This window comes from Sturnira hondurensis, unplaced genomic scaffold (genome assembly GCF_014824575.4).
Source record: "Sturnira hondurensis isolate 20B ecotype Veracruz unplaced genomic scaffold, ASM1482457v3 Scaffold0009733, whole genome shotgun sequence".
Taxonomy (NCBI): domain Eukaryota; kingdom Metazoa; phylum Chordata; class Mammalia; order Chiroptera; family Phyllostomidae; genus Sturnira; species Sturnira hondurensis.
In genome coordinates this window covers 5,503,055-5,514,654 of record NW_028082364.1, presented here as the reverse complement: position 1 = coordinate 5,514,654, position 11,600 = coordinate 5,503,055, and the positions used below count along the sequence as shown (strand labels likewise).

General features: G+C 63.2%; 1 protein-coding gene across 1 annotated transcript; it reads left to right on the top strand.

Moving 5' to 3' along the window:
- The first annotated feature begins 268 nt into the window (after positions 1-268).
- Positions 269-9,059, top strand: FSCN1 (fascin actin-bundling protein 1). The gene is made up of 5 exons (XM_037057885.1): positions 269-1,211; positions 6,503-6,659; positions 6,752-6,873; positions 7,130-7,297; positions 7,682-9,059. The coding sequence occupies exons 1-5, from the start codon at positions 380-382 to the stop codon at positions 7,882-7,884; spliced, it is 1,482 nt and encodes a 493-aa protein (XP_036913780.1). The 5' UTR covers positions 269-379; the 3' UTR covers positions 7,885-9,059.
- Positions 9,060-11,600: the final 2,541 nt, after the last annotated feature.

The window sequence follows — 11,600 nt, the reverse complement described above, 5'->3', positions numbered from 1 at the left end:
GCTCCGGGTGCGTCGTCGGGCAGCGGCGCTGCGGGAATGGCGGCCGAGGTGGGAGGCTACAGAGGTCCGCCGGGCAGAAAGCGAGGACACTGGGAACCGAGCCGCCCCCCGCGCCCCTCCGGGCCCCAGCGCCGCGGAGAGCGCTCCCTCTAGCTCCGAGCCCCCTCCCACGCCGAGCCGCGCGGCGAGGCGGGGGCGGGGCCTAGCGGCGCTGACGTCACCCGGCGTATAAAGAGGCCGGGGCGCCCCAGCCGGCTTTGTGGATCGCTGCGGAGGGTGCGCGCCGGCCCGCGGTAGCGGAACAAAGAAATCGCGAGCTGCCGCGGGGACCCGCCACCTACCTCCCGGGCCGCGCCGGGGCCCGCCGCCCGCCTCCACCATGACTGCCAACGGCACGACCGAGGCGGTGCAGATCCAGTTTGGCCTCATCAACTGCGGCAACAAGTACCTGACGGCCGAGGCGTTCGGGTTCAAGGTGAACGCATCGGCCAGCAGCCTGAAGAAGAAGCAGATCTGGACGCTGGAGCAGCCGCCCGACGAAGCGGGCAGCGCGGCCGTGTGCCTGCGTAGCCACCTGGGCCGCTACCTGGCGGCAGACAAGGATGGCAACGTGACCTGCGAGCGCGAGGTGCCCGGCGCCGACTGCCGCTTCCTAATCGTGGCGCACGACGACGGCCGCTGGTCGCTGCAGTCCGAGGCGCACCGGCGCTACTTCGGCGGCACGGAGGACCGCCTGTCGTGCTTCGCGCAGACCGTGTCGCCAGCCGAGAAGTGGAGCGTGCACATCGCCATGCACCCGCAGGTCAACATCTACAGTCTGACCCGCAAGCGCTACGCACACCTGAGCGCCAGGCCGGCGGACGAGATCGCGGTGGACCGCGACGTGCCCTGGGGCGTCGACTCGCTCATCACGCTGGCCTTCCAGGACCAGCGCTACAGCGTGCAGACCTCCGACCACCGCTTCCTGCGCCACGACGGGCGCCTGGTGGCGCGCCCCGAGCCCGCCACTGGCTACACGCTCGAATTCCGCTCGGGCAAGGTGGCCTTCCGCGACTGCGAAGGCCGCTACCTGGCGCCGTCCGGGCCCAGCGGCACGCTCAAGGCGGGCAAGGCCACCAAGGTGGGCAAGGACGAGCTCTTCGCCCTGGAGCAGAGCTGCGCCCAGGTCGTGCTGCAGGCCGCCAACGAGAGGAACGTGTCCACGCGCCAGGGTAAGTGGGGACGTCGCCCCCGCCTCCCGGGTCCGTGCACAAAGCGCACCCCACCCCCAGCCTTCCAGCCTCCCGCCCTTTCTCGCCGCCGCTGCAGTTCCCCGCGGCGCCCCCGCCAGACACGAAGGCCGCCCCGTCCCGCCGCGGGACGTGCGCTCAGGCCTGGAGGAGGGGGCGAGGGGTGGGGCTTTGCTCACTTTCGAGCGCCGCTGCAGAATCCCCACCCCGTTGGTCTTGGGGATCCTAGGCCCCGCGTATGCGCCGCCCTAGGTGCCATTACGACCCCCCTGCCCACTCTGGTTTCTCCCCACGCTAGCTGGTCCCTCGAATCGGCTGTTTTCTCGAGCCCCTCCCCTGTCTGCAGGCCTTTTGCTCCAGGGCGGAGGCGAGGGTCGCAACAAGTCCCCGACGCGCCCCCAAACCCCAGGGGCCGCCTTTCGAGGGCGGGAGGGAAGGCTTTGATCTCTGCGGGGTGCGCTCCACCTCCCCGCTCCCCAGGCCTTTCTCTACCTCTTGCTGTCAGGAGTGGCTGGCCTCTGCTGGGGAGGGGGCCCTGAGTGTCTGCCCTTCCCCCCAGCCCCTCCTCCCTCCTCTGCCCTCGCTGGAGGCCGCGGCCTTTGTGAACAGGGGGGCGGGTTCCTCCACTGGGCCCTCCCTCGCCCCCTTTGTCCTGCTTGGTCTCTGCAGATGGGAAAACCAGATGCGGCGGGGCGGGTGGGGAGAGGAATCATATTTCTGCGGGTCCCCCCTGCTGAGGACCCCCATTCACGCCGTCCGGAACCTAGCGATTGGGTCCCGAGCCTCCCTCCTCGCGCCCCGGACCGGATGACCGCCTGCCAGGCACCCCGCCCTGCGCCGGCCCAGCGTCCCCGGGCGGGTGCGCACTGCCCCGCGGGCGTCCGAGGGCGGCCTCAGCGGGAGCCCGGATCCCTCGGGAAGCCCCCTGCCCTCGAGTGAACCCGCCCCAGGCTCGGGCCTAGAACAATTGGCTGCAGCTCGTCGTGTCCTCTTCCGGGCCTCCCGCTGGTCTAGCCATTTCCTAGCAGAAGTGAGCCCCCGTCTTTTCCTCCTCAGATTCTCCCCTGGCGGCTTCTCTTCCTTTTGGCGGCCCCGCCCCTCCTTTGGAGGCGAAGGCAGTTGGCAGCCAGAGGCCCTACTGCGGGGACCTGTTGGGGTCTTGCTCCCCAAGATGGGAAAGCGGACCCCCGCCCCTGGAGATGGGTGAATGGGAGCCCAGAGTGCCCCCCTCCTGATGGCCACTCTCTCGACGGGGCTCCGGTCGCAGGGGCCGTGATTTTGTGCTGGAGTGTGCTGATGGGCGTGGGCAGAGGGCTTCCTTCCCACAGATGGGTGGGTTCCACCCCGAGAGGTGAAGCCATGTGCCCGAGGTCACACAGCTGGGAAGCAGCATGCAGAATTGGGCCTTTTGAACTCTAGGGTGGGCTCTTATCTGGGCCCCCCGGTGCCTCCCCACCTCTGGGGCCCACACGGGCCTCCCCTTCTCACACAGTACTGGGGTAGGGCTCCCCACCTGTTCTGTGGACATTGAGGCCCTGTCACGTGAGACATGCTGAGGCCTGGGTGGTGAACAAGTAGGCCTGTCCCAGGCCCTTCCCTGGTGGGGCTGGGATTCTCCCTGGAACATGATGGATATCCTGGAGGGGTCCAGGTAGGACATCCAGGTTCCAGATGAGATGGAGGGAGGTCACTTCCTGAGGCAGACTCTTGGGCTGACCTGAAGGATGACTAGAAGGTAGCATGAATCAGTGTGTGGACCCGCTGCGGCTTGTGCAAAGGCCCCGAGGCGGGAAGGAGCAGGAGGCCCGGAGTAAGCTCAAGGGTGTTTTTGGCAGCCACTCCCGAGCCTGGACGCATGCCCGCTCCTCTCTAGTAAAGCTTGCTAGGGGGTTTCGTGATGTGATTCAGGCCGACGGGGCACGAATAGCAGAAATTGAGCCAAGAGAGGGGTGTTGGCTCCTCTGTGAGTTTAGGGGGGTGTGGAACTGGGGGAGGGGCTTTGGGAGCTGGTATTGGGGCTCGGTAGGCTTCAGCTATTGGGGTCTTCACCTCATTCTCATGGTAGCTGGCCTGGGCCTTCCTGGTGGGATGAAGAATGACCAGAGGATCCCAAGTTGGCACCAGGTGGGTGTGCATCTGCCGAGGCCATTTTGGACAGGCCTGCGTGGCAAAGGAGGCGGCTTCTGACACATGCAGGGGAGCCGCTGGGAAACTCCAGCCAGGAAGGAGGAGCATCCTGGTCTGGGGGGATGTGACTCATCCCCGCAGGCCTGCATCCTGCATCTACTGGCCCTGTGGGGGTGGCGCGTTCCCTGCCGAAGCTGCAGCCCGCTCTCCTGCCTCAGTTTCCCCATCTGTGCAGGGCTGGCGGCAGGGCGTGTTTCCAGCCAGGCTGTTGTCTCCAGGAGGAGGCCGTCAGAGCCGCCTCTCAGAGCCTGGGCTGGCCACCTGGGAGTGGGGAGTGGGGTCCCAGGGCCCACAAGCAGGCGTGAGAAGCATAGGGCATGTGTCTATCCCAGGTCCTGGGAAAGGGTGTGGCTGTGACCACACTGAGGACACGGCTTGGGCAGGGGTAGGGGGTGGCAGGGGCACTGAGGGGCAGCGCTTCCCCTTCCTCGGTTGGGACCCTCACCTGCCCCAGGCTCCATCCAGACCCCAGGCAGCCCTGCACCCCGTGTCCCAGTGGCCCTCACAGCCTCCTTGCACCTGGCCAGCTGTGCCTGGGGGGGTCCCAGCCGGGCAGAGGCCAGGCTGGCAGGATGAGGAAAGGCTGGTCCAACTGGGCTTTGCAGGATGTGGGAGAGTTCTTCCCACGAGGTGGGGCATTTGGGGCCTGGGGAAGGGCTTCTGTGAGGATGGAGGAGGGGCTTGAAGGGGTCAGGGAATGGGAAGGTGACTGGCCACAGGCTTCAGACCCCCCCTAAACTGAATGGGGGTGGGGGGAGTTCGGGAACTGCTGGGACTGAGGGGGACGGGCACTACTGGGGTGTTAGGCAAGCAGTGGGTGGATGGGGACTGAGCAAACCATGATGGGGGGGTAGGCAGGGGTCCCAGGTGCCTCTCTGGGGGCGGGGATGGGCCCGTGAGCTCCACTGAGCCCCAACACCTCCTGCCTCCCCGGGGCTCCTGTGGGCCCGTGACTCAGGCTTTCTGTGCTGCTGTTGAAAAGAAAAATCCCAAAGAAAACGCTGTTTCCATAGTAACCCGGCTCTAATTAGAGACTCCAAGGCCAAGAGGGGCCTTTCCTGTCTGGGCCTGGCCTTGGAACCAGGAGGGGCCTTGCTGGGGGGTAGGGGGCGACTCCCCTTGCCCCAGCGGCACCAGGTGCCCAAAACCCACGGCCTCTTGGCAGGGTGGAGAGACTGGGCCCTTTTGGTGGGCTGAGAGAGACACGGAGACCGAGCAACAGGAAGGGGCCGGCCCAAGGGTGCCGCCTGGCCTCCACTCTGGGGCCCTGCCTGGCCGGGGACCTTCTGCCACACCCGTCCCAGTTCTGGCCACAGCCAGGCTCATGGGGTTTGAGCAAGGGAGCTGATGGCGGCTGTTTTGCCCCCGGGCACTGCGGCGCCTCCCTTTGTTCCTCTGAGGAAGCAGCTGCTAGTGATGCCCCTTGGCTCCAGCCCAGTGTGCCCGCCCCCTGAGCTCCTTGTGGGCTGGTGAGGCTGTCCAGAGATTCCACCTGTTCCAGGTCTCTTCCCCGCCCCCTTTGTTCTCTTTCTGAGGAGTCCCCTCTGGCTTTTCTGCTGCTGGGGTGCACCCAGAGGGGCTTTCTCTCTTGTCTGCCTCTGTTGCCCTGGGCCAGACCACCACACGTGCGCAGGGCAGGCTGTGCCACTGGCCGGGCTGTGCACCACAGGGCGGGTTTGGGCGGAGCAGGGGTGTGGCCTCTCTGCAGCCGTGGGGGAGGGGCAGGTTGGCCAGTGTGCTGGGGGAGTTCTGAGTAGGGAGGGGACCCCAGCCCCCAGCTCTGCTCTCCGGTGTGGCTTCAGGAACGTCCTTTGGTGGTGGTGGCTTGGTGGTCACCGGACCCTGCCCCTGCTGACACTGTCCTGACTCAGTGCTGCCCTGGGCTGGGATGGTCCATCCAGCTCACTGCCCCTGACATTGGGGGTGGGCCCTGGTCCAGGGCCCTGGGAGACCCACAGAGGTCATGGCGTGGCCACTAGTCCAGAGAGAGGAGGGAGGGCTGGAGGGGGAGCCTGAGGGTGTCCACCGCCCTCTTGAGAACCACCAGTGCCCTTGCTTTCTCTTCGTGACCTTGGGGAAGGACAGTACCTTCCTGCCTCAGTCCCTTTGCCCAGTAGGGATAAAGGTCCCCACCCCTTGGTACTGAGGTGGGGACATGTCACTGGGTTAAGAAGGGGCTGGCACCTTTCAGGCCCTCAGAGCTGTGGCCAAGAAGTAGGAGGGGTCCTAGGGCGCGTGGGCTCCTCGTCTGAAGGGACATTGGACACCACCATCATGGTCTCAACTTCCTAAAGACATCAAGGCCCAAATAGTGACCCACGGGCAGGCCCCTGCCCATCAGCCAGCGCTCTGCGCAGCCGTCCTATGGCTGTGGGCTGAGAACCCAGAGTGCTGGAGGGTGTGAATTAATCGGTTCTGTTGGATCAAAGATGCCAAGTAGGTCCAGGTTTTTGCTGGAGGCTCCACCCTCTGCTACGCAAAACAGTGTAAGTCATATGCAAATCCAGACATGCAGTGAGGCTAAATGTCCGAAGAAGCAGCAGCCCCTAGGTCCCAGTGCTGGCCAGGGTGTGGCCGCTTGGGCAGATGTGTGGCTTCGTGTCTGTACATCTGCGAGCTCCCTAAATTCCCTGGGCGAACCTGTGCTCTCAGGTCTCGATCTGCAAGCCTGACACCCGTGCGGGAGCCACGCTCTGCCGGGGTCCCCATCCCTCCGTGTGGCCCTGGGCTTGGTTGAAGTTGAAGCAACTCCCCGACACCAGGGCATCTCCTCTGGAAGTGCTTCCGTCTGTATCTCCAAAGGCCATTTTCTTACACAACCACAACACGATTAACAACAGTTAATCGTTCATATCTCACCCGGGGCCACGGGACGATTTTCCCTACCGGCTGGCTCTGCGGTGTCTTCCTGCAGCTGGTGTGTTGGAAGGTGTCAGTTCTCACCAGAGAAAGTGCCTCGGACCCAGAGGGGCAGCTTTGCTCCTGGGGTGGCCCTGCCTGTCCCCGGCTCTGGCCTCTGCGCTGCAGGCCCGAGCTCGTTGGTTGAGGTGACAGGGTGCGATACCAGCTGCAGGCTCTCCCCCCAGGCATGGACCTGTCGGCCAATCAAGATGAAGAGACCGACCAGGAGACGTTCCAGCTGGAGATCGACCGCGACACCAAAAAGTGCGCCTTCCGCACCCACACGGGCAAGTACTGGACGCTGACGACCACCGGGGGCGTGCAGTCCACCGCCTCCACCAAGTAAGTGCCCCGTGCCCGCCGGTCACTCCCCTCCCCCTGGGGCTGGGGCTGGGGCCTGGGGCCTCCTGCTGACTCTGTCCCGCCACGCCCAGGAATGCCAGCTGCTACTTTGACATCGAGTGGCGTGATCGGCGGATCACACTGCGTGCGTCCAATGGCAAGTTTGTGACGGCCAAGAAGAACGGGCAGCTGGCCGCCTCGGTGGAGACAGCAGGTAGCCGCTTGTGGGCGCCCCCCTCAACAAGACCTGCTTTTCCATACCGGTCTGACTAGGCTGGGGCCACTCACCAAGGCCTCCTGCGGCCCGCCCTGAGCTGGGCAGCCCCACACTGTCCCCACCCAGTCTCAGTCCAGGGCTGGCACTCTGTGTGGCCCCAGGCCCCTGCTCTCCCTCTCTCCCTCCCTCTCTCTCTCTCTGAGCCAGTCTGGGTGTCCCAGCTCACAGCTGTCCCTTCCCCTTTCTGGGACAGGGGACACGGAGCTGTTCCTCATGAAGCTGATCAACCGCCCCATCATCGTGTTCCGTGGGGAGCATGGCTTCATCGGCTGCCGCAAGGTCACAGGCACCCTGGACGCCAACCGCTCCAGCTACGACGTATTCCAGCTGGAGTTCAATGACGGTGCCTACAACATCAAAGGCAGGTTCTCCTGCGCACGCGGTTGCTGGGAGGGCCCCCTGCCCTGCATGGCCCTGACTGTGGGGCTCAGCCTGGCCTGCCTTCTGACCTGGCTTCTGCCATTCCAAGCCCCAGGGGGGACAGATGTCCTGAGGCTGCCAGAGACTCTGGACTGGGAGCAGCCCCTTCTCCTCTTGTCTGTATAGGAGGGAGACCTCCCAGCCCACCCCAGACCCAGCCAGAGCAGATGGGGAGTTAGGGATCTGGAAGGGGGGACAGGAGAGGGCCCCCATCCTGGGTGGGTGGGCGGGAAGTTTGGGTGGGCCTGACTACCCTCGCCCCCATTCCGGAAGCCATGATTGCAGGGTGGGGAACAGGGCCTGACGGGATTGCCCTTCCCCCCAGACTCCACCGGCAAGTACTGGACGGTGGGCAGTGACTCCTTGGTCACCAGCAGCAGCGACACCCCCGTTGATTTCTTCTTTGAGTTCTGCGACTACAACAAGGTGGCCATCAAGGTGGGCGGGCGCTACCTGAAGGGGGACCACGCGGGGGTCCTGAAGGCCTGCGCTGAGACCGTCGACCCCGCCACGCTGTGGGAGTACTAGACCCCGCCACCCTGCCACGTCCCGGCCCCCAACCCGCCCTGACCCCTCCTGCTAATCCTCTTCCAGGTGGGCGCTGCCGAGGGTGGCGCGCCCCTTGCCTTTCAAACTGGAAACCCAGAGAAAATGGTGCCCCTACCTGTCGCCTGTGTGGCCTCTCCCCGGTGGGTCAGCGGCTGCGGCCTGGTCCTCAAGTGGACCTTGGCCCTCCGCCCTCTCCTCTGCGGTGGGTGAGGCTGGCACGTCTTTCTTCTGACCTCAGATGACTCTGAGCCTTATTTCCCCAAAGCGGCCAATGGGCAGTGGGGGCTGGGGGCCTGGGTGTGGAGGCTTTAACTGGAATCTCCTGCTCCCCCTCCCCGGCCAAGGTCCCCCCAGCTTCCCAGGAGCTGGGCCCCTGCCCCCAAGCCCTTCGGTGGCCCCCATCCCGGCGCACCAGCTCTGTATCCAGAGGAAAGCCGTACAGGCAGGGGGCTGGAACCAGAGCGCCCAGCACCTGTCCCCTCTGCCCGGAGCAGGCCTGCCTACTGCACGTGCCCTGTGGTCTGGGGCTCCCACTCCTGTCTCTTTCGTCCACCCTGGCCTGACTGGAAGCAGAAAATGACCAAATCAGTATTTTTTTTAAAGAAACGTTAGGAACGTTTTGTCGGAGGCAGCTGGAGCAAGCCTGAGTCTGGCTGTGCGTGGCCCTCAGGGGGTCTCGGGGGAGGGTGTTGGGACAGGCCTGGGTGCCCTCTGCTCACTAGTGGTGGGGCAGGCAGGGTGCCGCCCGGAATCTAGAATCTGCCCCCCCCAGGGGCTCCCCCAGGCCCCTCCTGCCCACCCCCCTTTCTGGCCTGCGTCCCTATCTGGTGGTGCTGAGCCCCTCACTGCCTCAGCCAGAGCCTCTGGCCCACGTGGTCGGTGCTCCTTGTCGGACTGGACTCTGGGTTCCGGGGTGGGATGAGGCTGGGGGCCACCTTCAGCTGGGAGCCTGCAAGGAGCCACCCTGCCCCTGACCCCTGGCTCCCAAGGCCCCCCTGCCAGCCCCTCCCCCCACCTTGGTTTGCCTCATCATGCATCTCACTCTGGGTGTCTTGGCCTTTTATTTTTTTGTAAGTGTCATTTGTATAACTCCAAATACCCATGATAGTAGCTTCAGACTGGAAAGAGCTAAATAAAATAACACAAATCCAGCACTGAGGCCAGCCCGTGTGTGTCTTTGGGGTGAAAGTGGCAGGGAGGGCCTGGCCCAGGGCTCTGAGGGCCAGTCTGAGCAGCCCAGGCGCCTCCAGGAACGGGGGTGGGGAGGACCTTGCAAAGGTGTGGGGTCCTAAGTGGTTGGGGCACTGCAGCTGGTGGGGGGAGGGGGCCAGCCTCCAATGTTCAGGCCTGAGCATGAGGCACTCGGGTGGGCGTGCGCCTGCGTGTTTACGGGGTTGAGCGAGATTGACCTGAGCGGACTAGGAGAACATGCCTTCCTGCTGCCCAGGCAGGAACAGTGCAGGGAGCCTGTTTGAAGGGGGCTCGGGGGACTCTGTCCCACTCCAGTTGGGTGTCCAGGGGGCACAGGGCCTGGGAGGAGTGGGCAGAGTGGCCAAGCTTGCAGTTCAGGGTGGGTCTTTACATCAAAGCAGGACCCCTAGTCCAGCTCTGGGTGGGAGGGTGGGAAGCATCCCCGCAGTTGCGCAGGGAACCTGGGTCCAGCAGCAGGGACTGCAGACAGGTTTGGGGGAGGGGTGCTCTGGGCTGGCCTTTTGGCTTCAGTGGTCCCTCATTTGACCCTTGGCACCCTTGGGTGAGGGAGCTGGGTTCCCATTTTACAGAGGGAGGTTATGACACACTGGGAGGTTATGGTTGGGTACAGGGCAGTGGGGGCTCCGCCAGGACCCCCCAGGACCCAGGGTGCCCCCGCCAGGACCCAGGGGTGCCTCTGCTAGGAGCCGTCAGCAGAAGCACTGATTGGCTGCTGATGACGAAACTGAGATGCCTGTGTTGTGATTGGTAGTCCCAGGGGATAGGCTCAAGATTGACAAGGGCAGATGGGGGGCCACAAAGGGATGGTGGGCATCTGGCGGTGTCCTGGCGGCCAAACCAGGCTGGAAGTCAGAAGGCTCAGTGATGTGGAAAGAACAGCTGAACGTCCTGGATGGAGTCCGGCTCCTCCAGACCTGGGGGTGGAGGATGCGCTGGGAAGGGTTTGTCCGGGGAAGGGGTCCCCAGTCAGGCAGTTGTACAGCCTGTGGTGAGAAGCTGGAGCGAAGGAGATAATCTGCTCACCTGGGTGCCCAGTTTCGTGAAACACTGTATAATCATAGGAGCAAGCACTGGAAGAAAATGTATAAGTACATTACCGGCACTGCCCTGGCCCAGGAGCTCAGTGGTTAGAGTGTCGCCCTGATAAGCCAAAGTTGTGGGTTTGATCAGGGCACCGGGCAAGAACCAGCCAGTGAATGCACAGATAAGTGAAACAGCAAGTGGATGTTTCAAATCGATAGGGAAAAACCCCCCAAACATTGTCATTAGTTACCTTGGTGTCACGAAGCACTTTTTTTCTTTATGCTTTAGTGTTCTGAAGTTTTTCCTATTTTAAAACATTTGTAACTGGCAAATGTGTATCCGTAAAAACAGATACCTTACCCTGGCTGGTGTAGCTCAGTGGATTGAACACGGGCTTGTGAACCAAAGGATTGCGGTTCGATTCCCAGTCAGGGCACATGCCTGGGTTGTCGGCCAGGTCCCAGCAGGGGATGCGTGAGAGGCAACCATACATTGATATTTCTCTCTCTCCTTCCCTTCCCCTCTAAAGATAAATTTAATAAATCTAAAAAAAATACTTCTAAGGATGGAAAACAGAACGTGTGGACAGCACGACCACAAACGCCCCTGACCTGGAAGCAGCTCTCTCGAAAGAAAGGGGTGTCAGTAAAGGGGTGTCAGTGCGACGCCTCCCCGAGGTCAGATTCCAGAGGAAGAGCCCTCGGCCAGCAGACAGACCTTGGGTGGCACGGCCAGCAGACAGACCTTGGGTGGCACGGCGTGCCCGCGAGGGGTGGAGCGCAGCTCAGGATTCCCCCCTGCCACCAGGAGAGGAATCTGGCTGAAGTCCCGGTTAGCCCCGCCCCGTCCTTGACTCTTAGCCCTCCCACCCCTGGAGACTGGTGCTGAAACGCAGGGGGCGTGCACGGAGGTGTGCGTGGCGGCAGCCCTTCGGGGGCATCTGGATCTCCCTTAACAGGGAATGTCTGAATGACTTGTGACAAATCTAACAAAGACATCTCACAGCTTAAAAAGGTCGGGTCGGAGCAGTGATAGAGCCACAGACCTGGAGGGCACGCCAGATGGGAAAGGAAGAGGGAGCGCGAGTTGCAGGGGAAGGTACCGCATCCCTTTTGCGACAAGTAGCAAAGGCGCCCCCGGTGCGGGTCTTCGTGTTGCGAGGTGCCGGCACCTCTGTGTGACTCCGGGTACCTGGAGGGAAATACAGAGGGTGGCAGATTAGGAAAATAGCCATTACTTATCTACCTCTTGTTAACCTAAAAGTAAAAAGGCCTTCCAGAGCCAGAGGCAACAAGCCTTTATCCGACTCTGATGAGAGGAGCTGTTCAAGAATTATTAGTGCAGGCAGAAGCCCAGAGAGTGTCCCCATGGGGAGACAAAAGCAAGGGTGCTCGCGAGAAGGGGAGGGACAACACGCACGTCTAGAGAACGGCTTTCCCACGGCTGCTGCGGGTAATGCA